This window comes from Rhinopithecus bieti, unplaced genomic scaffold (assembly GCF_001698545.2).
Source record: "Rhinopithecus bieti isolate Rb0 unplaced genomic scaffold, ASM169854v2 scaffold_42565, whole genome shotgun sequence".
Classification (NCBI taxonomy): Eukaryota; Metazoa; Chordata; class Mammalia; order Primates; family Cercopithecidae; genus Rhinopithecus; species Rhinopithecus bieti.
The window spans coordinates 1,289,344-1,314,911 of record NW_016818029.1 but is presented as its reverse complement, the minus strand read 5'-3'; the positions used below and the strand labels follow the sequence as shown (position 1 = coordinate 1,314,911).

At 36.9% G+C, this 25,568-nt stretch overlaps 1 protein-coding gene across 6 annotated transcripts in view; it reads left to right on the top strand.

The window, feature by feature from the left end:
- The window catches only part of AGTR1 (angiotensin II receptor type 1), a 48,528-nt gene extending 25,776 nt beyond the window's left edge, over positions 1-22,752 (top strand). For 5 of the 6 annotated variants that reach the window (XM_017856567.1, XM_017856569.1, XM_017856566.1 and 2 more), the window contains 2 exons: positions 18,509-18,606; positions 20,739-22,752. In XM_017856567.1, the coding sequence (XP_017712056.1) occupies positions 20,786-21,865 (1,080 nt within the window). In that variant the 5' untranslated portion in view covers positions 18,509-18,606; positions 20,739-20,785 and the 3' untranslated portion in view covers positions 21,866-22,752. Of the gene's footprint in view, positions 1-14,406; positions 14,570-18,508; positions 18,607-20,738 lie in introns of those variants that run through there. The other variant, XM_017856570.1, reaches the window with a different exon arrangement.
- Positions 22,753-25,568: the final 2,816 nt, after the last annotated feature.

Genomic DNA, 25,568 nt, shown 5'->3' with positions numbered 1-25,568 from the left:
TTCGCCCTTTTACTTTAATGACATCTCTTACGTTTTTAATATTTGGATCTGTAAAAGATATAAAGTTCTCTTTCACTTCACTATGCACAAGTATTTCTGGCAATCTGTTATTGAAGTTTTGAGAGGTTGATCTCACATTTTAAATATAGATTCAGTGTCATCTCTTTATCTTGAAAAGTTCTTGATAGTTGTGAGCATCTCTCTAACTGTTTGAAGCTGTTGGGCACTTGTAGCTACAATTAAATATCTGATTAGCCATATTGGGAGAGTGGGTTAAAACAGGTTTTGTGCATGTGGTAGATGTGTAGGAAGCTAAGGGCCCAAAAAACAACCACATCATAAAATCAAGCAGAATAACACACACACACACACACACACACACACACACACACAGGCTCAAAGCATAAGTGTCAACAGATCAGAGGAAAGCATGGGAGAATGTATTTTTCATACCAAATCTATTAAAATTCTATCATCTAAATAACTTCCCATCATAGCATGTGGTCAACTTTATTTTTCAAATCCATAATTTTAGAACTTATGTCATGGGGTAGTCTTTAAAAGGCTCTTGCAAACTTTTAACATCTAGTTTCAAATCAAAAATAATATGTTAACAAGCTGTAGCATAGAGGGAGTACATAAATTATCATCATTGCCCTGCATGAATAGTAATTCACAGGTTTGGCTCAGACACAACTTAGATGAAATAATTAACTATGTACAGTACTTAACAACATAAAAGTAATTAATCTAGCTGCCTCATACTGGTTTGGCCTAAATAAACATGCAATAAAAAAGCCATAGGATTTTATTATTTTTTTACTCACGTTACTACTTTAGTATGTTGGAATTGTAATATGTCAGAAGAAAGATATCTTTGCATTAAAAAATCATTTTCTTTTCAAATGTTAATGTACTGATTATCACTAAGTGAATTCCATATATTTATAATTGTGGGCAGATGTTCTCAATTAATAGTTTTATTCATTCTACTTCACAGTTTAGTGAAAATGATTATTTTAAATTAAGGTGTAAATAAGAAAAAATGAGCTTTTGATTACTATAAATCACACAGAATTTGTTGGTGGTACTATAATCCTGTGTAGGTATAGCTTTGGCAAAACATTTCAGATAAGCTTGTTTTTTGCCTCATGGGTTCTGGGAGGAGGTGAGTTGTCTATTTGTCCTATAAGGTCTTTGCCAGCAGGTTCAGAAAGGTAAAAGGGCAAGGTCATTAACTGGCTAGAGTGCAACAAAGAAGGTAGTTATCCCTGTGTGGTCAAGAAAAAAGGGCTCAGGTGATCTTGTCCAGGAGAGAGTAGGTTCATTCAGCTTCAGTCCTTTTGGTAAAAGCCCACTCTCAGTGTATGAGTGTTCCTTTGCCTAATCATCTAGACTATAACATGTTTTCCCCTATATGACTCCATCGATTAATTGTTGCAGTATTATCCCCACTTCATAAATGGGCAGAGAGGAGGATGAGGCTGAGTAGTTCTTCCAAAATCAAGTAGCATGTAAGATGTAGTAGCAAAACTCAAACCCAGAGACTTCTGCTTCCAGCCAAGATGGAATAACGGGGACTAGATTTACCTCCCCGTCTAAAACAATTTTAAAAACTGGACATACATATGAAACAATGATTTTCAAGAGAGTGGACATCAGATAACAAAGGGCAGTGATCCCTGGAGGATAGGAAACAAATGACCTGGGATTGTCCCAGCCCACTGCCTGGAGGGAGTTTGCAGGCATGATACAGGGATGGTACACCCAGGTGGAACTCGGGGTCCTTCCTGAGTTGAGGAAATGGAGCTGGGAGTCCAGAGAGGCCAAGGAGGCTAGAGTTCAGAGTACCAGAGAGTTAAGAGCTGCACAGAGAACCCAGAGATCTGCAAAGGGTACCCCTTGTGCTTCAGTGCATGTGGGTAAATAATCACCCAAACATATTAGAGAGAACAAGCCCCAGAGGTCATCAAGAGCTAGAAAACAGTTCCTATTTCCACCAGTCACAGTGGAAAGTCTCATAATTCATGGAGCATGAGGGTAGCATACTCATTAGGTTCTTGCCTCAGGAATGGGAAAAATTTAGCCCTAGACTAATTGCTGCTCTGGTCCCACCTGAGAAACCTTAAAAGTCAGACTCAAAAGAATTAAATTATTTGCAAGTAACTCAACTGCTTTTCAGAAAACCAGATGGAGAATTTTTGTAGGAATACACAAGCATCCAATATCCAACAAAGTAAAATTCACAATGTTTAGCATCCATTATAAAATCACCAGGCATGCAAAGAAGCTAGAAAGTACAACCCATAAAAAGAAAAAAAATGAATAGAAACAGACCCAGTCAGTAATGACACAGATGATAGGATTATTACACTATGACATTAAATGGTTATTATGACTATTTCATATGTTCAAAATGCTTGATGGAAGTTTGAACATATTAAAGACATGGGAGATATTATTTTTAAAAAGACTGAAATTGAACTTCCAGAGATGAAAACTACAACGTCTGAGATGAAAACTTAAACTGGGACTTCAGATGCTAAGACTACATTTGTTTCACATCCCCCACAACATTCTTCCCTGGACACTGAGTTTCCTCCCAGCAGCTGAATACTTCATGCTTAATACTTTCTTAATGCTGAACTCTCAGAAAAAGTCCTTCATTCTAAGAAGCGGTGGGAGGGTGCCACTCTGTAGCCCCTTTCTCATCTCACTCTGGTCCCTGCTGGCCTGGAGCAGATTCCACTCCCTTCATGCACTGATACTCCACTCTAGACTGAACGTCCTCACGAGGTAGCCATCAAGCCATCAGCAGTCCTCAACATGACACCTTCTGAGTCAGTTACAAGAGTTTGCATCATCAGACCACCATTTTCCATCTCTGTTTTCTGACTCACCCCAAAACTCTAGTTAAAAATCATGACATGTTATCTCTTCACATGAAATACAGTTGATAAGAAAGTCAGCATTTTTGCGGCTCCCAACGCTTCATATCTAAAGAGCTGTGTATGAAATCATGAACTATGTTCTTCCAGCCAGCCAAGCAATTAAGCAAAGTATACATGTCCACATTGTGCTTGTACAGAGTTTGAAATATGCTCATGAGAATTAAACTATTTTTCAATAAATCTGAAAAATCAACTTGCTTGTCCAGGAAGTTTTATTCGGGATAGAATCCCAAACAATGAATGCACTAGCCAAGTGTTACTATTAATCAGAAACACTCCATATTCATCCAGGATTAGTCCTGTGTAACTCCCTCAGTCAGTGTAGCAATATGTTCTCTTCATGCACTTTGTATGTGTGTGTGTGTGTGTGTGTTCCCAAATCTGCAGTGAATGTATTTAGAAAATATATTAGTATCAAAAATACAAATGTAGCCTTAAAACATAAATGTACAGATAATTTCATACTTGTAGCAGTGTTCACTTCAGAAACACTTGACAAGAACTATTTAAAAATAAATATTTTCAGTATTTATTTAAAATATTTTGAAATGTAAACTCCTCACCAGTCATATAGCCAGGGCCGTTGAATGAGTGTGGCTCTATGAAATAGCTTCAGTTCCTTTCACTACTGATGACCTTTTGAACACTAGATAATATTTGTCAAGTAAATGTCAAAATAGTATGCAGGAAGAACCAAATCATGGATTCTGTTCTGCATTCACTCACATAGAGACATCACTTTGGAGCACTTTAGAGCAGCAACAGCTCTGAGAGACGTAACAGTATGCTTCACAGGCTAGAAAATGAAAAGGGAAAATAAGTTGCTAGCAAGAACAATGAGGGATAGGGGTGAAGTTCAGGCTGCCGTTCTGAAAGCTTTCTCAGACTGGGTTAGGTTCATCTCACGCAGTGCAGACTGTGCAGGCTGGCTGTGTGAGATCAAGGTAGACAGTAGCCTCGTCTCATCACATCTCTGTGTTTTCCCATAACCTCCAACTATTCAGCCATGAATTGCTAAATGTAGAATGGAAGGGGGAATGTCTAATAAACAGAGACATACTTCAAGTCTTCAGTCTAGTTAAAACATTGGAACAAGGGTCTGCACCATCTTTCTGGGGCTTGGAGTCTCTTCTTAGTTCTAAAATGAGATGGTTGGCCTGGATCCTAAGTTTCAAAATTGGCAGCCTTTTTAACTAAATCTAATCTGCAGAAGAGTTCTGTTAGGTTCCACAGTGTTGGGTATATATATATATAGAGAGAGAGAGAGAAAACATTTTAAAATAGGATATTTCACATGAAATTTGAAATTTTAAGTTTATATTTTAAAGTTAGCTGTTTACCCCCACCTCATTACAATTGGCACAATTGACTATAGCTGAGAAGTGACCCTTTGGTCCCCCTCCAAGAAAGGGGGAGGGCCCTCCATTCACCACCATGTCCACTTCAGCTATTTCTCCCAGCCTATATATGTATTTGAATATGGAATGTCTAGAGACTGTAACAACAATACAATGCTACGAATCTCTGACTTACAAGGAATCTCTTATGAATCTCTGACTTACAAGGAAAACAAAAGACTGTAGAGAACAGTAGTTCAACCACATTTTAGGTTAAAATAGACTTTACTTGGATAACCTGACAACCAAAACATCTTTGATAATATAGTAATTGTGTATGTTTACCAGACAAAGGGCATACATATATATTCTTGTATTTCTCTGAAGAAGAAAATAAATAAATTCGACCCATAAATTTCTTTCTATAGCAGACATTTTTGTGACTTCCTGACTCACAGGAGATAAAGCTACCCTCCAAACCTAAACCAAAAGTCTGTAAGTTGAAGAATGACTTTTTATGTAAAGAGAACATGGTAGTTTCTGATAAGATATAAAGACACCATGTAATTTATCTAAGGAATGGCTCTAAGCTGATCATTGATTTATTTATACATCTATAGCTACTGGAATAGACTGATTCCAAAAATGTATTTTCTCTGAATTGGAATCTTTTTCATATCAAAATATCCAAAATTATTAGCATATTATGCTATTCTCACAAAGTCCTAATGAACTTCACAAATCTGCCTGCTCTATACTGAGTACAAAAAATATTTAGCCTAATTTGTTTTTCCATTATTTTATATAGTAATAAAGTAATACCAAAAATGTTATTACCAGAAACAATACAGTGTTGTATAATTATTAGAAAGTGAACTCATGAAATCCTATTAAAAAACAACAATTACCACATGTTAAGTCAGATAATTCACAGAAGAGACTTATATGAATACTAGGGGAGCTGTAGGCAACAAAATTTTTCTCTGAATCCTGCATTTTGAAAAAAGTTTCTGTCATTTAATTAGTTGAGATTTGATTCACCAACCAAAGGTCTATAGTGTGATATGTTTTCTTCCTCCATCGTAAAGTTAACTTAAAGTCATCTGCACTTTATGTGTTTATTCTTTCACTTCTTCCCCAAAAGTAATTCTTTAAATTGCTTTATGGGATTAATAACAAATTACATCATTATATATTATTGTATTATTAGGGCTTCTAACCTCATTCTAATCAATTTCTTGGCCATATATAATAATGCAACAAATTGCATCTGTAAAGTAAAATTTTATGAAGCAATTTACTTAGTATATGTATGAGGACATATGAATACATATTGAAAATATTTATAGTGATAGTAACAATATTTATTATGTAATATACGGCAATTCCCCCACCCAACTTTTATTTAAACCTTATGTTAACAGCATAGAGTCTGTTTTTATCCCATTTTAAAGATGAGGAGACTAAGGCTCAAAGAGGGTGAAAAAATTGGACAGTTACACAGTTAGTTAGAGATGGAGACAGGTTCTTTTTGTTTTGTATTGTTTTTGTGACAGAGTCTCATTCTGTTGCCCAGGCTGGAATGCAGTGGCGCAATCTTGGCTCACCGCAACCTTCGCCTCCTACCAGGTTCAAGCAATTCTCCTGCCTCAGCCTCCCAAGTAGCTGGGATTACAGACATCCGCCACCATGCCCAGCTAATTTTTGTATTTTTAGTAGAGACACGGTTTCACCACGTTGGCCAGACTGGCCTCAAACTCTTGACCTCTAGTGATCCACCCATCTCGGCCTCCCAAAGTGCTGGCATTACAGGCGTGAGCCACCACACCCGGCCAGAGACAGGTCCTTAACCCTGACCTGTGAGACTGCAAAGGTTAGCTTGTTTCTTATGAGGCCAGCCAGATAATAGACTCTGCTAACATTAATTAAATTAATGTTCCTTTTTAAGATTCTAGGTGCTGAATATATATCTCTTGGTCTATAAATTAGCTCTGCACCTCAGCTGTTTAGTAAACTTGTTTTTTATTGTATCTAGTGTATTCTTACTGAATGGGTATAATATACTGTCTTTTGAAGAAATTATTTTGTACACATAATCTTAAAACACTCTTCCAAGGGCAAGGTAGAGGCTTCATAGTATTAATATCATTTCCATTTGTCAGATCAAAGTTCAGTGAAGATTTAATGATTTGTCCAAGATCTCAATTTCTAGAGAAGCAAAGAAGAATCCCCAAATTCTAGTTCTAAGTTTTTTTTTTCCCTTCTAAATCCTAAATCCTCGCGTTCAACTGTTTTTTTTTTTTTTTTTTTTTTTTTTTAGACGGAGTCTTGCTCTGTTGCCCAGGCTGGAGTGCAGTGGTGTGATCTCAACTCACTGCAACTTCCACCTCCTGGGTTCAAGCGATTCTCCTACATCAGTCTCCTGAGTAGCTGGGATTACAAGTGCACACCACCATGCCTGGCTAATTTTTGTATTTTTAGTAGAGACGGGGTTTTACCATGCTGGCCACGCTGGTCTTGAGCTCCTGACCTTGTGATCTGCCCACCTTGGCCTCAGAAACTGTTGAGATTACAGGCATGAGCCAGAGTGCCTGGCCTGCAATCAACTGATTTATGTTCATCAGCTTCTTAAGTTACTTTGCTCTTTTACTCATTTCCTTTGGTTTTATGTATTAAGATTTAGCATCAGCATTCATAATATTTTTTCACTCTTAATTCTGAGTGTTTCCATCTGAATTTTTTTTTAATTTTTGTAGTTTATGGGCTTTTTCTTCCTTTACCCCCAATTATCCAGGGAAGGCTGTGTGCATCTTTTGAAAACTCTGATGTTCTCAATGAAGAGACCTTTTAAATGACCTTGTTTGTCCCCCCACCGAGTTGCATATCACAACTTCAAATGTCTCACTAAAATGTTACCCATTTGGCATCAGTATACAGAAAAGCCTGCACTCTTGAGATAAGAAAGAACAGTGGTGTTTTCATAGTAAGAGAATAGAGTTCTTAATGGGAAATGGGGAGAGTATAATTTCCACTGATTTAGCTGGTCTTTCAAACTTTATGGTACTTTTCTCCTTGAACTAGCCTATAAGACATTTGTACAGAAAATACCACAGGCATCAAATTTTGGCCATAGATGTCTATTAATGTTGCTCCTTACAAAGCTGTTTCGCTGAATTGTTTCTCCTTGCTTACAAAAACTACTCCATACCTTTATTAGTCAGAAAAGCAGTTTTGTAGAGAAGGCAAGTAACAGAGAATCAAGTTAAGTAAGTGAAACTCTCTGATTGTCAAACTTCCAGAAAGTAACGTTTGTAACTAGGTATGGTATGTTTGTCCTCTGTCTTTCTCACTTCTCTCTACTTGGTTTCTAATGAAAGCCTTGATTACATGTTATATTTAATGTACTGTTCCACAAAGAAGAACAGGCCTAATGTGAATGCACAGCTGAATTTACACTTAAATATTGCAGTCAGTTCAGACCGGAAGGATACAGATCAATGGCCTCTGACCCTCCGCCAGATTCCCTGAAGTGTCTATGGCAGTGATACCACAAGAGGGCAGGGTTTGACTTCCGGACTAGGTGGCTTCCTCCCTTCGGTGCAGACGTTGGGGCCACTACAACATCCATCAATCTCTTGAAACCCTAATGATGAATCTGAGCTCAAATTCCCTCTTCAGCTCTATCTGTGCAGAATCCTGAAGTTATGAAAAATGCTTACGGAGGGTAATTTCTAGAATGATCTAACACAGCAGATATTTAGTAAACTCCCTGTTTGAGAGCTCTCACTAAGCACCCAACACAGCTTTAGACTTTGGTTACCCAATAGGATGTTATCTTTTGTGAGGGATCTGTAGTTTTCCTGGGAAGATACAATGCATGAAATAAAAGCCTCCAATAAAATTCAGTATACAGTTAATGTATTCCATAAAAGGTGAGAGATACAAATTATCAAAGGTTTAAACAAAAACTAGGGACCAGAGCAGGGTTTTTCAGTAGCAACACTATTGACATTTTAGATTAGAAAATTCTTCGGTGTGGGAGCCTATCTCATGCATTGTAAAATGGTTAGCAGTATCACTTATCTGCCTGCTAGATGCTAGTAATACCCCCACACCTCCCTCTCCCACACTGGGAAAATCAAAAACGTCTCCAGACATTGCCAAATATCCCTGGAGTACAAAATCACTCTGATTGAGATGCATGAGACTGGAGTATGAAGAGATGACCATACCAAAAAATAAAAATAATAATAATACAGCCTTAAACCATTACTTACAGAATGTCAAAAATGTAAGGACCTGCTCTCTATTCCTGTTTCTTCACCTGAGAAATGGGAATAATGATGCCTTCCCTCGTAAATTGTAGAAATGAAAGCAATTAATGCAACAATTGGCACATAGTAAGCATCCAATTAATGATAAGTGATCAGTGTTACTATTGCTAATATTAAGCCACTATTATAAGTCCTTTCTATTAATCAGCAGAAACAAAAAGAAGTATAAAATAATGGTACATTTAAAAAAAACTTAAAGACTTGTATGTCATTTTGTGCTAAAGTTATAAAGCTGAAAAGATTGAATTGACATTTTCCCCATTGATAGAAATCATCTCAAAAATGCTCCATCTTCCTTGTGAAAGCCAAAGGCCACCACCTTCCACATCCCCAGCATCTGATGAGTAGTTAATGATCCAGAAATAAACTGTTAGATGCTTCAGAGAATTTCTACATATAGAGAAGTTCCATGTAAATATTTCTCCAAGAGGTGGATTGAGAATGATAATTCACTTTTACCCTCTTAATTTAATTTATAAGCTTCACCTATCTGGCAGGAGATAAGAACCAAAATTAACTGAAGAGAAAAAAATAAACAAATGATTTCAAGTGACCATGATCTTCAGCTGGAACCAGTAACCGCAAAAATTTTGGAACTGCAAAGGAACTGGGCTGAAGAAGTTCAGCCAAAATTATTTGTTTATAAAAAGTAGAGAGTGTTAGATATTTCTATCACACTGGCTTATCTGAAATTTCTGCTGGCTCAAATGAAATTGTATTCTTCTATTTCCTGCTGTGGGGTTCCTTCCCTGACCACAATTACTTTTGGATTGGAGACTTGTAACTTTGAGAACAAGAAGAGCCTCAGCTTAGCTAGCTGGAAGAACCAGAGGAGAGTTTCAGTATCTCCTGAAGAAAGAAAAGCACTAACAGGGTTGTTGTAGCAGCATTCAGGACGAGTAGAGTCAACATTGACAGTTTCTGACTCAAACAGTTTTGTTGCTGGTAATAAAAGCAGAAGTCACATGCTGAATGTGAAGGTAAGAAAAGGAGAATTTGCAATGGCAAAGTTAAAAACAAGAGGAGATGATGGTCTTGGTATGGCACAGGATGTTAAAAAAATTCTCCTGTCCTTAAGGAGTTACTGCTATATGAGTAATGTGCCACTTCCCTGCATAGCCTTCTATGCAGAAATGCTATATTTCCACTTCACAACACAGGAGGTGCATTTTATTTTACATTTAGAGGAGGAACAAACAATCAGAAGGCAAAAACTGGTGCATTATTTTATGTAACTCTCTTGGAAAGAGTTCATTTTTAACTTCTGCTCAGACAGCACACAACTACTGGGAATATATTTTAATTTCAAATCTGATGTGTGACATCTGGTAACTCATTTATTGCTAATGAAGTTTTCACAGGAAGCAGCAGTCATCAGTAGCTCATCTTATTTTTCAGTTGGCAAAGTGTTGTTTACCTTTTATTGGCCTGGCATCGGTGTCTCTTATCACAGTCTATTTAATTAGAAAACGCAAGTAGCCTAACATAGAAAAGAAATGGAGTGGTAGATAATAGTAGATAGAATGGTCTAAATATTTTTATTACAGTGATGTAATATCACTGTAATTTATGTTTAAAAATTATGTAATACTCAAAAGGAATTCTCAGGGCTGACAAAACAGTCTGGTCCAAGCAGCCTCTCAGCAGTGCCTTTCAGCCTCCCCTCTCTGAGTCTTTCCACCCCTTGCTCCTACTTTAGTTTCTTCCACTTCTAGCACCACGTGCAGTTTCCCAATTTCTCTTATCCAAATTTGCTCACAGGGAAAAAAAAAATTAAACTAGTCATTTACACCACAGTGTGAACCTAGTTCTGTCTCAGAAGGTATGAAGGTGGGTATTCCACCCTACCTGAATTATAGGAATTTCAGATATCTGTGAACAGGTGCAAAGGGGATTTTACTAGATGACATCCTGCTGGGCACACTTTACGCCAGTCCTGAATGGGTAATAGAAATATGCAGTTTAATGAGTAAGTTTCTCATATTCAGTTTTTGATGCTTCATAAATGTTAAGTGAAAACATTTTAGCTGAGGGTACTTTTGTTGTTTGTTGGATTTGGTTTTGCCTGTTAATCAGGATTATCAGCATTTAAGCCAGAGTTGCAAATTAAGTTGCCTACAGGGCAGTGCTTTTCAAATATTAGTGTGTATCAGAATTACCTGGAGGGCTCATTAAACACAGCTTGCTGAACCCCACCCACAGAGTTTCTGATTCAGTAGGTCTGTGGTGAGGCCAGAGATCTGCATCTCTAACAAATTCCTGGGTGATGCTGATGTTGTTGTTTCAGGGACCACACTTTCAGAACCATTGCTAGAGGGGCCAACTAGGGGACTTCTGTGAGTAAAAGCACCTACACTGTGCTTCCAATACAGCAGCCAGCCCCAGAGTGATGAGCACTTGAAACGTGGCTAGTGTAACTGAGATGTCCTGGAAGCATACATTATACCCTGGGTTTTGAAGACATAGTACAAAAACTGTGAAATATCTTAATAATTTTATATGGATTACATGTTGAAATGACAATAGTTTGGATATATTGGATTAAATATTTTATCAAAATTAATTTTACCTGTTTCTTTTACATTTTAAATGTTTTAATAGAAAATTACAATTATATATGTGTCTCACTTTCTATTTCTTTTGGACAGCACTGAACTACAGAACCATAAAATAGAGGGGATATTAGTGAACTACAGAAAATTTAAGTCCCAAAAGCTGTAATACTCTGAGGACTAAAGAAAATATATACATTGATCAGATTTGCCCTAAGGGGTCAGTTTGTACCCAAACATTTGCTGCCACAAGTATTAAATGTAGAAGCAATCCAATATCTACTATTTTACTTTTCTTTCAGGGTTAATCAAGTCCCTTGTTATAATTCTTCAAATAGAAGCATTATTATAATACTGAAAATATTTCTGCTGAACTTCCAAATAAAAAAATTTAGTAATATTTTGAAAGTCTAAGCTTTATTTAATTCATTTTACTTACCCTTATATTATAGAACAATTACATTTTTAAAATGCTTTTATGTCTTCCAAAGAACTTACTTTTTATTTTTAGCAGTCCATGAAATAGAGGTGAGAACAGGTGTTGGTATTCCCATTCTAAATATCTTGTAATATTTAAAGGAAAACAAAGTGAAATATTAGGTTGTGTTGCCGGTTATGGCAGAGCAGACTCTTTGCCAGGACAGCAGTCCAGTGCTTTCTCTTCCAGGCTGTTCTGCTATTCCTCAATTTTTACAGCATTTTATGTTAAAAAATAAATAAATAAATAAAAGTAAAGAACTATAATGCATACAAAACTGTGTTTGAAGAAAAGAAACCTATGTGATAAAATCAAATAAACATAACCCTTACAGCTTTAGTTTTCTTAGAACAGAGGCCCTTTAACTCTTCAGAATGTTGAAACCTTCTCTTGAAGTTCTCTTATAATACTCTGCCCTCACCTCTGTGTTTTTATCTGGGCAATTAGACCACATTAACTAATTGCTAAACTTTAAAAAGCTGTATTTTCTTACAAAGAATTTGAGAATAGGTTGATTTTCTATGGTATTTTAACAGTGTCACATTGTGCTCCCCTCTTCACAGGACCATATAATCTTAACTCTCTAACTTCATGGCAAGCTTTTAGTTTTGATTTTCAACCATGTTCCAAACTGTATTGTTTGACCTGGTAGTGTCAATAAATAACATAGGGGATGTCTGAAAGGCTTACAGCTTTTGGCCATAAATGGAATGAAGCAAACTAGTCCAGATAGGGCCCAAACTCGTAACATTGACCTCATTAGTCTAAGACCACAACCAGCTATCCAAATGTGCCTGGAAAATATTTCTTTGAGTAATAGTTAATCTTTTAAAAGAAAGAAAACAAAACCTGTGACTATGATCATCTTATGTTGAGTTTCTTTATTCATCTTGAGTAAACAGTAAATTTTTTTCACCTTGTTGTTTTAATACAAAAGTTCTTGTGTTTAATATAGAATATTATTAAATCAGTGTGGGATTAAAAATATCTATATAGATAGTTGATTTAACAATATATGATAGCATTAATCAACTGCCTTGTTATAATTCTTGAAATTGTTATTATTCTACTTGTCAAGCAATTTTGCCCTTCTCTTCAAAAGATGCATACCTATTCAAAGGAAGGATTATAAAAGTTCATGCTTCGGAAATTTTTTTTAAGAGTATAACCAACTCCCTGAGGATACAGGGGTCTAGGGAAGCTAAATGACTGCTTCAGGGTCACCCAGCTAGTGAGTGGGAAAGATAAAATTAGAACCTCAGTCTGCTCCCACATTTTCCACCAATTTGCAGACTATCATTAAAGAATATTTCTTCCGCAATCAGAACATTGAGCAATTTGGAGAAACATGTACAGTATATTGAATATTCTAGCTTCATTTAAAATTTATGGTTATGTGGCTTGTATCATGTTAAAAGCTTTAATCTAAAATGAATTGTCATGTGGCCAATAACCCTAACATAAAACTCATAATACATATAAATTCTCTAATATTATCATAATTTCTTAAGGGTGCAAATTAATTAGTACCTCTTTTCCTGCCCAATAACTTTCCTCACGCCCCTTAAAATGGAATTTGAAATGAGATAAACAGTTGCTGCTGCTGAATTAAAGTTTCAGAGAAATAAAAGTGAGGTGGCTTCATATACAAAATCTGTGGTTTTGCTCAGAAGTTGGATGAAACAACTGTTATTGACTAAACCCACATTGGTGCTGCCCTTTTCTCTGTTGAAAAGAAAAGCTTGTGAGTAGTCTCCAAGAGCCATATTATTAAAAATGATGTTTCCTCCCCATGATGGCTGAGATACTAATCCATTGAAATGTGGCGATAATTCTTGTGAGAAAATTCTAAGTCTGTAAGTTTGAAGAATTTAGAAGTGTAAGAGGACAGGGGTTCATTTACTTACAGGCCTTCTTCCAAGTTAGGTTTTATTTTCTTTTTCTCCTAGTCTCTGGAGTCTCCTCTCTCCAGACACCCTGGAAAGCCATTCATGGCCTTTCATATTTAACGTAAGAGTATTTTCTACTAACACCAACATGTGGAAGAAAGATGTTTAAAGCATGTGAATTAGGCTTGATCATATATCTTTCATTGGTACCTGTTTCTCTTTACTTTTTGGAATAAAATAAAAACAACAAAAACAGCTAAGAATTTGGGATAGTGATGTGGGTGGGAGGGATTGGGACATTCATCACAACTGAGTTGTTTAATTTATAGTAAGTAGGAACTTTTAGAGTTTAGAGAAGTTTAAGTGTAGTTTAGAGTTTCATTATCAGGCGGTAGTCTTGAATAATTCCCAAGAAGCTAAAATGTGGGATTAACATTTTACTTTCATTGTAATTCATATCCTGAATATACATTTTATTATAAATTATAAAGTTTCTGAATTTCCTTTCATAAAACTGGGTTCTTTGGGTTCTTAGTTATTTTGGATGAAACAAAGGGGAGGGCTAGTTGGATATGATGGAACATGTAACCACTGTCTCTACAGTTAGTCACAATTGGTACATGCAGAATTAGTAAAGCAGCTTGCCTTGTTTTTATGTCTTGTGAGGTCAGACGACAGTGGATGATATTGACTTGGGAAGAGGACCAGAAGTCACTATTTACCATGTACACATATCAGAGAGTCATTTATTAAGTTTGAGGAGATTGGATCTTAAGTACTTAATTAGAATGATATTAGTAATTTTAATAAAATGTTTTGCATTGAGAACTATTCACTCAGAAATTGCAGGGGTGGACAAAATCATCTCCAAATAAATCATTTAACATGAAGTTAGGCTAGGATTACCAACCAAGAGCATGGCATTCTCCCATGTATCTGACTTAAAAGCAATTCTTGTCTCTTGCCCCATGGTGCCAGGTGGTCTGCCATGCTTACCTCTTCGTGGCTGCCAGGATTCCCGTATGGAGGTAAATATAACCTGTAAAGGCTCAAATACTTCATCAAAAGCCATGACTATAATCCAAAGCTATTAGGTTTAGGCAACTTATTTGGAAATTATCAGCTTCAAATAACATGTAGGGCAACCTCAGTAGAGATGAAATGGATGAAGCAGGCATGGAAACTGCCCTTCCTGCCTTAAATACAAAATGCCAGATCACAGTTCTCAATAAAAGTTAAGACCACATTGGGCCAGATCAGGACTAACACTAGATACACAGCTGAGATAAAGTTCCAGTGACTTTGGCAGTGTGAAAGTCAGGACCACCAGGCACATGTACTGAAGGCAATTTAAGTTGTGTTTCCCGATTAAAGGAACTGAAAAATCACTGCCTATTCATGATGAAAGACTGGAAAACTTCTGAAGACCAGACAGAATTTGAGAGTGGTATAGATACTACACTACCAAATACTACAAATATATAGTATCTGCAAATATATATATATAAGGTTGAAAACTAAGCTCAGAAATGAGCATTAAAAACTCTTCCAGATCAAGGGAGTGCTGTACCTCCAAGCTGAAGTTTCACAAGCTACCATCATCCAGACATTCAGTCTTCCCAAGCAAGTTAATTCTCACCAAAAATGAACACAGTCAAAGATTACAAAACCTAAGCAAAAGTCCATCATCAAGAAACAGTGTCCATAGGTACAATAAATAGAATTTATGCCGGAGGAACTATAAATAGTAAAGCAATTGGGTAAGGGCTCTTAACAGACAGATATTGAAAACGTTAAGGAAAATAAAAGAAGAAGTAGACTTCATAAAATAGGAACAGAGGGCTAAGAAATAAGAACAAGTAGATCTGAAAAAGAAACGAGTAAAAACCCTAAAAGTATTAGTGCCAATTTCTATGAGTCAATGAATTCACAAGTGAATACCTAACAGTTATTTCCTGTGGCCTTACTTGGCGGATGGAGGCAGGAGAAGCAATATAAGAGCAGAAACAGTTGTTTTCTACGTCTGAATTACAAAATAGGAACAATAAAGACAATAGTTTATTGAACAGGATGGTTTAGTGAGCTGTCCAGCACTATAAGCAAATGGCTTACAAACATTGGCCTGCTCTTTTTGATGCTTGAGAGAAATACTTTGATAGAAGATTATTCCAAAATATAATTACTTGGTCTTTTAGTTCTCTCTTTATTATCATAGGACACTATGGGGAATTTCTTTTCTTTAGATTGCAAACTAGTTTTAAAAAGAGCTTGTAATGAACAATTTAATTAGATTGGTTTTGGCTTGCCTAAAAGCTTAAGAAGGTATTAATATTCTAATCAAAAGTCTTGGGAAAGCATTCTTACAATAAAAAAAGGAAAGAAAATCTTCGTTCTTACGCTTTAAGAACCAGGAAAGCTGTCGAAGGATGTAAGGTAACTCTTACAAAACCAATTGTTAAATAAATGTGGTTTGGCCACAATGAGCCAACACCTATGTTTGCCACAGACTTAGGTTCCCACCTGACTCACGGCAAATTTATTCAGCTGCTTAAGATTATTTTTCACTCATACTTCAAAAGAACAGCAGCCTGGAATTTTTAGACTTTTAATGGCAACGGAAGGAACTTACCTATGATAAACATTTTTCTTTACTCTCATGCTTTCTAAACCCGTGGCTGTTCTGAGTCAATGTTTGCCTTGCATTCAAAAAATAATAGTAAAGATTCGAGTAAAACATATTCATTAAGCACTATTTGAAAGATATACCAAGTGCTTTCACATTATCTCACTTTATTTCTACAAAGATCATGTGCAATAAATATCACTGTTCTTGTTTCCTACAGATGAAAAAAAAAACTGAGGGTCATTTTCAGAGAAATTGGATGACTTACCCAGAGCCACACAGATGTGTACGTGGCAAAGGAAGATTCCATTTCAAGTCTTCCAACCCCAAATTCATCTTCCTTTCCCTAAGGGGAAATGGTACTATGGAATTCATGTAAGCCACAGAGCTTGGATAAAAGGAATAGTAAGACCAAAAATAGGAAAAATAGGAAGAGGTGGATGCTCCTTTGTTTTTAATCAGTGTTCTACCTGCCTATAACTCTTCTGGGAAAAGAAGCAGGATGTGACTGAAGCATAGCTGCTTTCTAGATCTCACAAATTTGGTTTTTCTAGTCAATCTCATCTCTCTATCTTTCGACTTCCCACCAAACCAGCATCTGTTCAGCTTCAAAGAAAAAAGAGGCCCACTGTTTCCCAGTCATTTATCATCAATCTAAAGTAACTGCCAATCACAAAAGTCCCATCTTTATTTCTTTGCTCAGAAACAAATTTCTCGAGGGAAGCTTATCGGTAGCAGAAGTGCAGACTGGGAAATGACCTATGTCATCCTCCCATCTAGAAATACCCAGTGCACGTCCAGATCCCACACCCCCAAGAGGGTTGTGCAATATCTATTAATTTATGAGAGCTGTTTCCCATAGATGATGCTGCAGGCATTAGTAAGGAGGGGAAAGTTCAAGCAGTGACACCATCTCTACTCCACCTTGGCTGATTTCCAGGTGCCATCTCCTGATCCCTCTCCTCACCCCCACTGCCCTCTCGCCATCCTTCCCCCAAACCCCACACTCCCCACCAATCTGGATCAGTGATAAACACAGAGTGTTCCACATGCCTTTGATATAACATTCAACACACTAAAGATAATACTGCCTTTAAGGCTCCTGTCCCCCCGGCTAGACTCCTAAAGGAGAACTGTGACTTTATTCCCCTTGCATCCTGGACACCCACACATAGTAGGTGTTCAGTGAATATGTGATGAGTTGATGAATACCCACTGAATGTGCCATTTGCCTTGCTTCTTCCTTGTGCTTCCTTCCACCGTTCCTATCGTCTAAAATACTTCGCCCCTTTTCCTCTACCCTCGAGTATGAAAAAATTTGTTTCCTTATTGGGTAGGGAGTCCTGGTAATTATACAAACATTTATGCAAAATGTTCTTCTAATTGGTATATTCCATGCTATGTCCAGATTCTTTCAAGTGAATTCTCATTCAGGTAATAATAACTCACCGAACTTTCCAAGGATGATCCCCTAGCTGTTCAAAGCAAACTTTTATATATTAAATACCAGTCAATATGAATCAATGGTAACTGAAAAAATGGTTGATAGCTTGTGAAGGAGTTGGACTACAGAACTATGCTTATAAATTGATCCTCACAAAGGCAGACTTTTTCTCATAGAAATTGTATTATGAATGCTAGTTATAGTTTGAGACTAGTTAATACAATTCTACTCACTCCAAACATAGGATTAATGGAACCCACATGAGTTGTGTGCTGTCAAAGTAGAGTCAAGAGGAGAGAGAAAAAGGAGAAGAAAATTTCCTCCCTGTTCTCACAGCACAGGGCACCCAAGGGCTTCTACAGCATAAAATGTACTCCCTTCTATTTTTTACTGCCCTTATTCCCAAGCTGAACCAAATATTTACCTCCGCCCTCATTTTCAGTTATGGAGTTCACCCAGGCCCTTTTCAACCTTCGAGGTTCCTTAACCTTTACATTACTAATTCTTTTTCTAAGTAAAATCCAGCTGATCTCTACTAGATGGTTAAAAGGATAGCAAATAGGTAAATTAATCCACATTAAGGCACAAATGACTGCTAGCCATAGCCCTTTAATGACTAATTAATTTTTAATAAAGAATATGTGTTTATATAAATGAATGTATACTTCTAAGTTGGCATAAGTTCAGAAACAATAATAAGATGAACTAGAAAATCTACAAGCTATAGGGAAATCCTCTGGGTGAGGAAGAACTAGTCATACATCCCTAAAAGCCTAGCCCTAGTTTCTGTTATTTCTTCTTTTCATCTTCTGTTTTCTAAACCACAAGTTTCTAAAAGCACCAAGGAATTTTCTACCTGTTTATTTTGTTTTGTTTTTGTTTCTGTTTTTTTTTTCCAAGGTGAGGCCCAGGTTGACACTGAGTATTCTCTGTGAAACTCTTCAAGGAGCAACACGTGATTCCACAGAAATCAGTCTCGATACGCTGCATTCATAGCTGTAAGTTCTATGCTGCTCACCCATTCATTTGTCCATTCAGTCACTCATTCATGAGACATTTGTCATCTGCCTCCTGGAATGTATCAGGCCTACACCAGTAAACAAGGAAACAAGTAAACACTAGTAAATTTTAAACAGGCTCTCCCCACAAGCAACTGACAGACCAGTGGAGAAGACAGATATGTCAACAGATGATTACAATAAAGTGTCAAGGATGGGTGTGGTGGATCATGCCTGTAATTCCAGCATTTTGGGAGGCCGAGGCGGGTGGATCACCTGAGGTCAGGAGTTCAAGAGCAGCCTGGCCAACATGGCAAAACGCCATCTCTACTAAAAATACAAAAATTAGCTGGGCATAGTGGGACGCACTGGTAGTCCCAGCTACTAGGGAAGCTAAGGCACGAGAATCACTTGAACCTGGGAGGCAGAGATCACAGTGAGCCAGGATCACACCTCTGCACTCCAGCCTGGGCAGTAGAGTGAGACTCTGTCTCAAAAAAAAAAAAAGAGAAGAAAAAAAGAAAGTACCAAACCTACATCCAAAGTGTCAAAGGGCTCAGAAAAGTTGGGAAGGCTTTACCAAAGATGTGACATTTAGGGTAGATAGCACCTGTTTGTGGGTACCAATGTCCCCGTGAGTCAAAGAAGAAAAAGATGTACATTATATAAGCTGGATACCAAAAAGGAACAATAACGAGGACATGCAACCAAAAACTTACATAGGGAGAACAACTTCATTTACTCAGGGAAGGCGAAGAGGCCACTTAAGAACTCCCTCACATGTGTTCTCTCTTTAAAGCTGACTACTGGAGTTGTATCCCTTGCACAGCATCCCTTTGCACCAAAGTGAACACTACTTTAAGAACATGTGTTCAGCTCTCCTGAATGCCAAGCAAACCATGCTTGGCATGGCAGTGGTGTCTTATTTCTGCTGCTCTTTTTCCCCAGGGCATGCTATTACAAGAGAATGCTCAGCCGTGTTCATCTGGGGACCTGCTCCTGGTAGAGCAATAGGATCTGTGTGCCCAGCACCACTGCTCACCTAGCTGTCCTGGCCTATGCCCAATGCTAACCTTCACCTCAGAGTGTGGCTGTACCACATTTGGTGACGTCACTCTCGCTGAACTTTCAGCCTCCTTCCTGGGACTTCCTGATGGACTCTTATCCAGGGCAGAATGTGTTGATTTTCTAAATCACATAAATGAAGAGCTTGACTGTTGATTATGTAGAAAATCAGAGCAAATATTTGCATGGCTTTGTGCAGTTCATTCCTGAGCATCTGATTCTTCCCAGAATTCCAGAAAACCTGCTGCTTTCTCAAGCCCTCAGTAAAAACATGCTTTCTTGACAATCCTGGCCAAACCTATTCATCTGACATCTTTGTTACACAAATGGTTAACCACAGGGTTAACTTCAGAAATGGCTGGCAGATATGAAGGTTAGAAGATTTGTGCACTTTTGCTAGACTGAGTTGGAAGTTAAAGAATACATAGTTACTGACTGCAGAGGCCTGGAAAGCAATGGAAAAAAATCCTGTTCCTCAAAGTTGAGCCCTACCTCCTACCCCTCTTAAATCAATTGCCACAGTGACCAATTTGTCAGTCACCTAAAGGCAGCTATTCTGACCACTTAAGGGAGAATACTTATAATCTTTATACCTAAGTAAAGATTGTGAGAGAAAAAAATGATTTAAAGAATACGATATGAATGTGTCACACTTCTAAGGTTAATGATAAATGAACTGGTCCTGCTTACCTCAGGAAAACTTTCAAGTCTTTCTGAAAACTAATTTAATTCAGTAGTATTTTCTAAGATTTAGGTTATGTTTTTAATCAATTTGAAAACTAAGATTTACTTATAGAAAAAAGGAAAAGGATAGGTTTATTCACATAGAACCCCAATTTCACTTCTCTGGATGATATTTACCATTTTCTACAAAAGCAATTATGTTCTAAAATTTAAATGTGCATCCTTAGGCTTTATCAGTTCACAGAGTTTCCTTAGGAAATACGATCCAGTATTTTTTCCTAAGACAAAAGTTGAGTTACTACGTTTATGACTGAGAAATGAACGTTCGTTTGTTTGTTTACAACAAGAATTTTTTTTTATCATTTTATTTTTATTTTCCCCAGGTGCATTTGATATAGTGTTTGTGACAAATTCGACCCGGGAGATCAAAATGATTCTCAACTCATCTACCGAAGATGGTATTAAAAGAATCCAAGACGATTGTCCCAAAGCTGGAAGGCATAATTACATATTTGTCATGATTCCTACTTTATACAGTATCATCTTTGTGGTGGGAATATTTGGAAACAGCTTGGTGGTGATAGTCATTTACTTTTACATGAAGCTGAAGACTGTGGCCAGTGTTTTTCTTTTGAATTTAGCACTGGCTGACTTATGCTTTTTACTGACTTTGCCACTATGGGCTGTCTACACAGCTATGGAATACCGCTGGCCCTTCGGCAATTACCTGTGTAAGATTGCTTCAGCCAGCGTCAGTTTCAACCTGTATGCTAGTGTGTTTCTCCTCACGTGTCTCAGCATTGATCGATACCTGGCTATTGTTCACCCAATGAAGTCCCGCCTTCGACGCACAATGCTTGTAGCCAAAGTCACCTGCATTGTCATTTGGCTGCTGGCAGGCTTGGCCAGTTTGCCAGCTATCATCCATCGAAATGTATTTTTCATTGAGAACACCAATATTACAGTTTGTGCTTTCCATTATGAGTCCCAAAATTCAACCCTCCCGATAGGACTGGGCCTGACCAAAAATATACTGGGTTTCCTGTTTCCTTTTCTGATCATTCTTACAAGTTATACTCTTATTTGGAAGGCCCTAAAGAAGGCTTATGAAATTCAGAAGAACAAACCAAGAAATGATGATATTTTTAAGATAATTATGGCAATTGTGCTTTTCTTTTTCTTTTCCTGGATTCCCCACCAAATATTCACTTTTCTGGATGTATTAATTCAACTAGGCATCATACGTGACTGTAGAATTGCAGATATTGTGGACACAGCCATGCCCATCACCATTTGTATAGCTTATTTTAACAATTGCCTGAATCCTCTTTTTTATGGCTTTCTGGGGAAAAAATTTAAAAAATATTTTCTCCAGCTTCTAAAATACATCCCCCCAAAAGCCAAATCCCACTCAAACCTTTCAACAAAAATGAGCACGCTTTCCTACCGCCCCTCAGATAATGCAAGCTCATCCACGAAGAAGCCTGCACCATGTTTTGAGGTTGAGTGACATGTTCGAAACCTGTCCATAAAGTAATTTTGTGAAAAAAGGAGCAAGAGAACATTCCTCTGCAGCACTTCACTACCAAATGAGCATCAGCTACTTTTCAGAATTGAAGGAGAAAATGGATTATGTGGACTGAACTGACTTTTCTAAAGCTCTGAACAAAAGCTTTTCTTTCCCTTTGCAACAAGACACAGCAAAGCCACATTTTGCATTAGACAGATGACGGCTGCTTGAAGAACAATGTCAGAAACTCATTGAATGTGTTGATTTGAGAAATTTTACTGACAGAAATGCAATCTCCCTAGTCTGCTTTTGTCCTGTTACTTTTTTATTTCCACATAAAGCTATTTAGAATGTATTAAATTGTTAGAGGAGCAACAGGAAATGAGAGTTCAAGATTGTTCTGTCCAATTTCCAAAGGGCAGTAAAGCTTTTGTGCCTGTTTTTAGCTATTAGCAACTGTGCCACACTTGCACCTATTACTGCACATTTTGTACAAAGATTTGCTAAGCAGTAGTTGTCAAGTTTCAGATCTTTTTGTGAAATTCAACCTGTGTCTTATAGGTTTACACTGCCAAAACAATGCCCGTAAGATGGCTTATTTGTATAATGGTGTTACTAAAGTCACATATAAAAGTTAAACTACTTGTAAAGGTGCTGCGCGGGTCCCAAGTAGTAGTGTCTTCCTAGTATATTAGTTTGATTTAATATCTGAGAAGTGTATATAGTTTGTGGTAAAAAGATTATATATCATAAAGTATGCCTTCTTGTTTTAAAAAAGTATATATTCTACACATATGTGTATATGTATATCTATATCTGAACCGCTGTTAATTGATTAAAATTTGGCAAAGTTATATTTACTTTAAAATAAAATAATTTTATTGCAATGTATTTATCTTCATTACTTAAAATAGATACTAATTTATTTTAACATAAGACTACCTTGAATGAGTATGAATATATTTTTATTTAAATTTTGATACAACTGATAGTTTAATATTGATGTTTTGTATCCGTGTCCAGTTGAAAAGATAAAGAAAAAACATTGTTTGTTGCTACTGCATGACATGGAATGGAATAAACACATAGTTTTGAATTTTTCAGTTTTTCACATAACAAAGAAAAAAATTAACTCTTGCTATAATGCTAGAACAATGCATTATTTTACTAGTAATTTAATAACAGAATTTTTCTAGTTGTATATATTATCATTGCAGGAAAGTTAGAAGATATAGAATAACATAAAAATAAAAGTCATGTTTAGCTTCCCCAGTCAAAAATCATTATTTTAACATTTGGGAACTTTTTTTTCTACTTTTTTCATTCATTATACACACATACATGTGTCTATCCTGATGTTGAAGTCATGATGTGTATAGTACTTTGTATACAGATTTTTCACTTAATGTCATGGCATAGTAGTTTCCTACCCAATTAAATATTTTTCTAAAACATTTTCATATTTGTATAATACTACAAAATATGGACATATCCTGATATAGTTAACTAGTCACCAAACTGGAAAATTGAGATTTTTTCTGATTTTTCAGTATTATAAATTACACTGAGATGAGCATTCAAGTATGTGAATCTGAGAAATTTCCCATACTCCTAGAAGTGGTGCAACTAAAATACACGTATGAACATTTTTTAATATTCTAACTACCTGTTGTCAGCATGGGGTATTTACTAATTTTTTTTTTTTTTTTTTTTTGAGACAGGGTCTCACTCTGTCCCCCAGGCTGGAGTGCAGTGGTGTGATCTCGGCTCACTGCAACCTCCCACTGCTAGATTCAGGCAATCCTCTCACCTCAGCCTCCTGAATAGCTGGGACTACAGGCCTGCTCCACCACTTTTGGCTAATATTTTTTATCTTTTTATAGAGATGGAGGTCTCAGTATACTCCCCAAGCTGGTCTCAAAACTCCTGGCCTCAAGTGTTCCTCCCACCTTGGCCTCCTAAAGTGCTGGAATTACAGGCATGAGCCACCACACCCAGCTTAAATTTAAGCAGAAAAGAGAGATTTACTATAAGGATCCAGTTGCCATATGCAAGGGCCAGGATGCAATTGTGCCTGAAAATTGTACTTTAACATTTCTGTTCCCATTGGACAGTTGCTTCATTCTTCTAAAGGATGTCAAAGCTCCTGAAGTTCATACAGGGCAGACTGAACGGCCCAATAAACTGTGGCGAAATGGTTGGAGTTATGCGTAAAATAATTGATGGTCGCTGTGGGCCAGGGGGTGTCGCCTCAGAGAGAGCCTTGGCCACTGTGCAGAATTTCCACAAAGCAGACTACATTATTCTCACATTCCTAAATATAAAGTTTTTGTGAATAAATATGGTTCCATATGCCTTATATAATTTATATTATTTTTAATTTCATTAATGTAATGCCAGCCACTCATCCCAAAGGTCCTTTACTGTTTTCACAAACGATCACCTCAAAAAAATAAATTTTACCTTATCCCAAATTATAGCATAAACATCCTATAGGAAATCCCTCCAGGTCAGCTTTATAACCGTTCTTTTTTTTTTTCTTTCTTTCTTTCTTTTTCAGTAGTTGAGGATTTTTTTGTATGTTTGTTTTTGTTGTTCGTTTTTTGTTTTGTTTTGTTTTGTCTTGTCTTTTGAGACAGAGTCTCGCTCTGTTGCTCAGGCTGGAGTGCAGTAGCGTGATCTCAGCCCACTGAAACCTCCACCTCCTAGGTTCAAGCAATTCTCCTGCCTCAGCCTCCCAAGTAACTGGGATTACAGGCACACACCACCACGCCTGGCAAATTTTTGTATTTTTAGTAGAGATGGGGTTTCACTAGGTTGGTCAGGCTGATCTCAAACTCCCGACTTCAGGTGATCTGCCCGCCTCAGCCTCCCAAAATGCTGGGATTACAGGTGTAAGCCACCATGCCCTGCTCAATAGTCATTTTAATCCAAGTGATTGTAAGCATTTTAAACTTGCTGAACTATTGCATACGTTATAGTTGACAAGATTTCTGATAGATAATTGTATTTAGAGATCCCCTATATCATGTGTTAATAATGGTGTTAATAACATGTTCCATGCCTTATTTTCATTTTAATTTCATTAAATTATATTGGGATTTTATCCCATCTCACTTGTGAAATAGATGTTACTAACCTTGATGATTACTCTTTTGTTTTCAGTGAGATCAACCTAATATTGGAGTTGAGACCCTACTTACCAAAATGTTAGGATAGGATGCCATTATGTATTCTTCATGAACATATTTATAGGTTAGGTAGACTCCTTATTTTTGGTACATTTAAGAAATACTACAGAAAAAAATATTTACCATAGAGATCTAGGTGCCCAACAGAATGCAAAAGCTACATTTATATTGAAATATATACTTCAACATACACCCATTTACACCCATTTCTGAGGTGTAAATTTCAATATACGTAATATTAAAATTTACCTCATTCTACGCTTTTGGGGGAAAAAAAGCCTAGTTAGATTTCTAATGCTGGCTCTTTCTCACTGTGGAAATTCATCTTTTTGGACTTCAGTGACATCATTTTTCAAGTACGGTGAGTTGACTTGGTGAATGAGGGCTATTTTATTTTATTTTATTTTATTTTATTTTATTTTATCTTATCTTATTTTATTTTACTTTTGAGATGGAGTTTCACTCTTGTTGCCCAGGCTGGAGTACAATGACATGATCTAGGCTCACTGCAA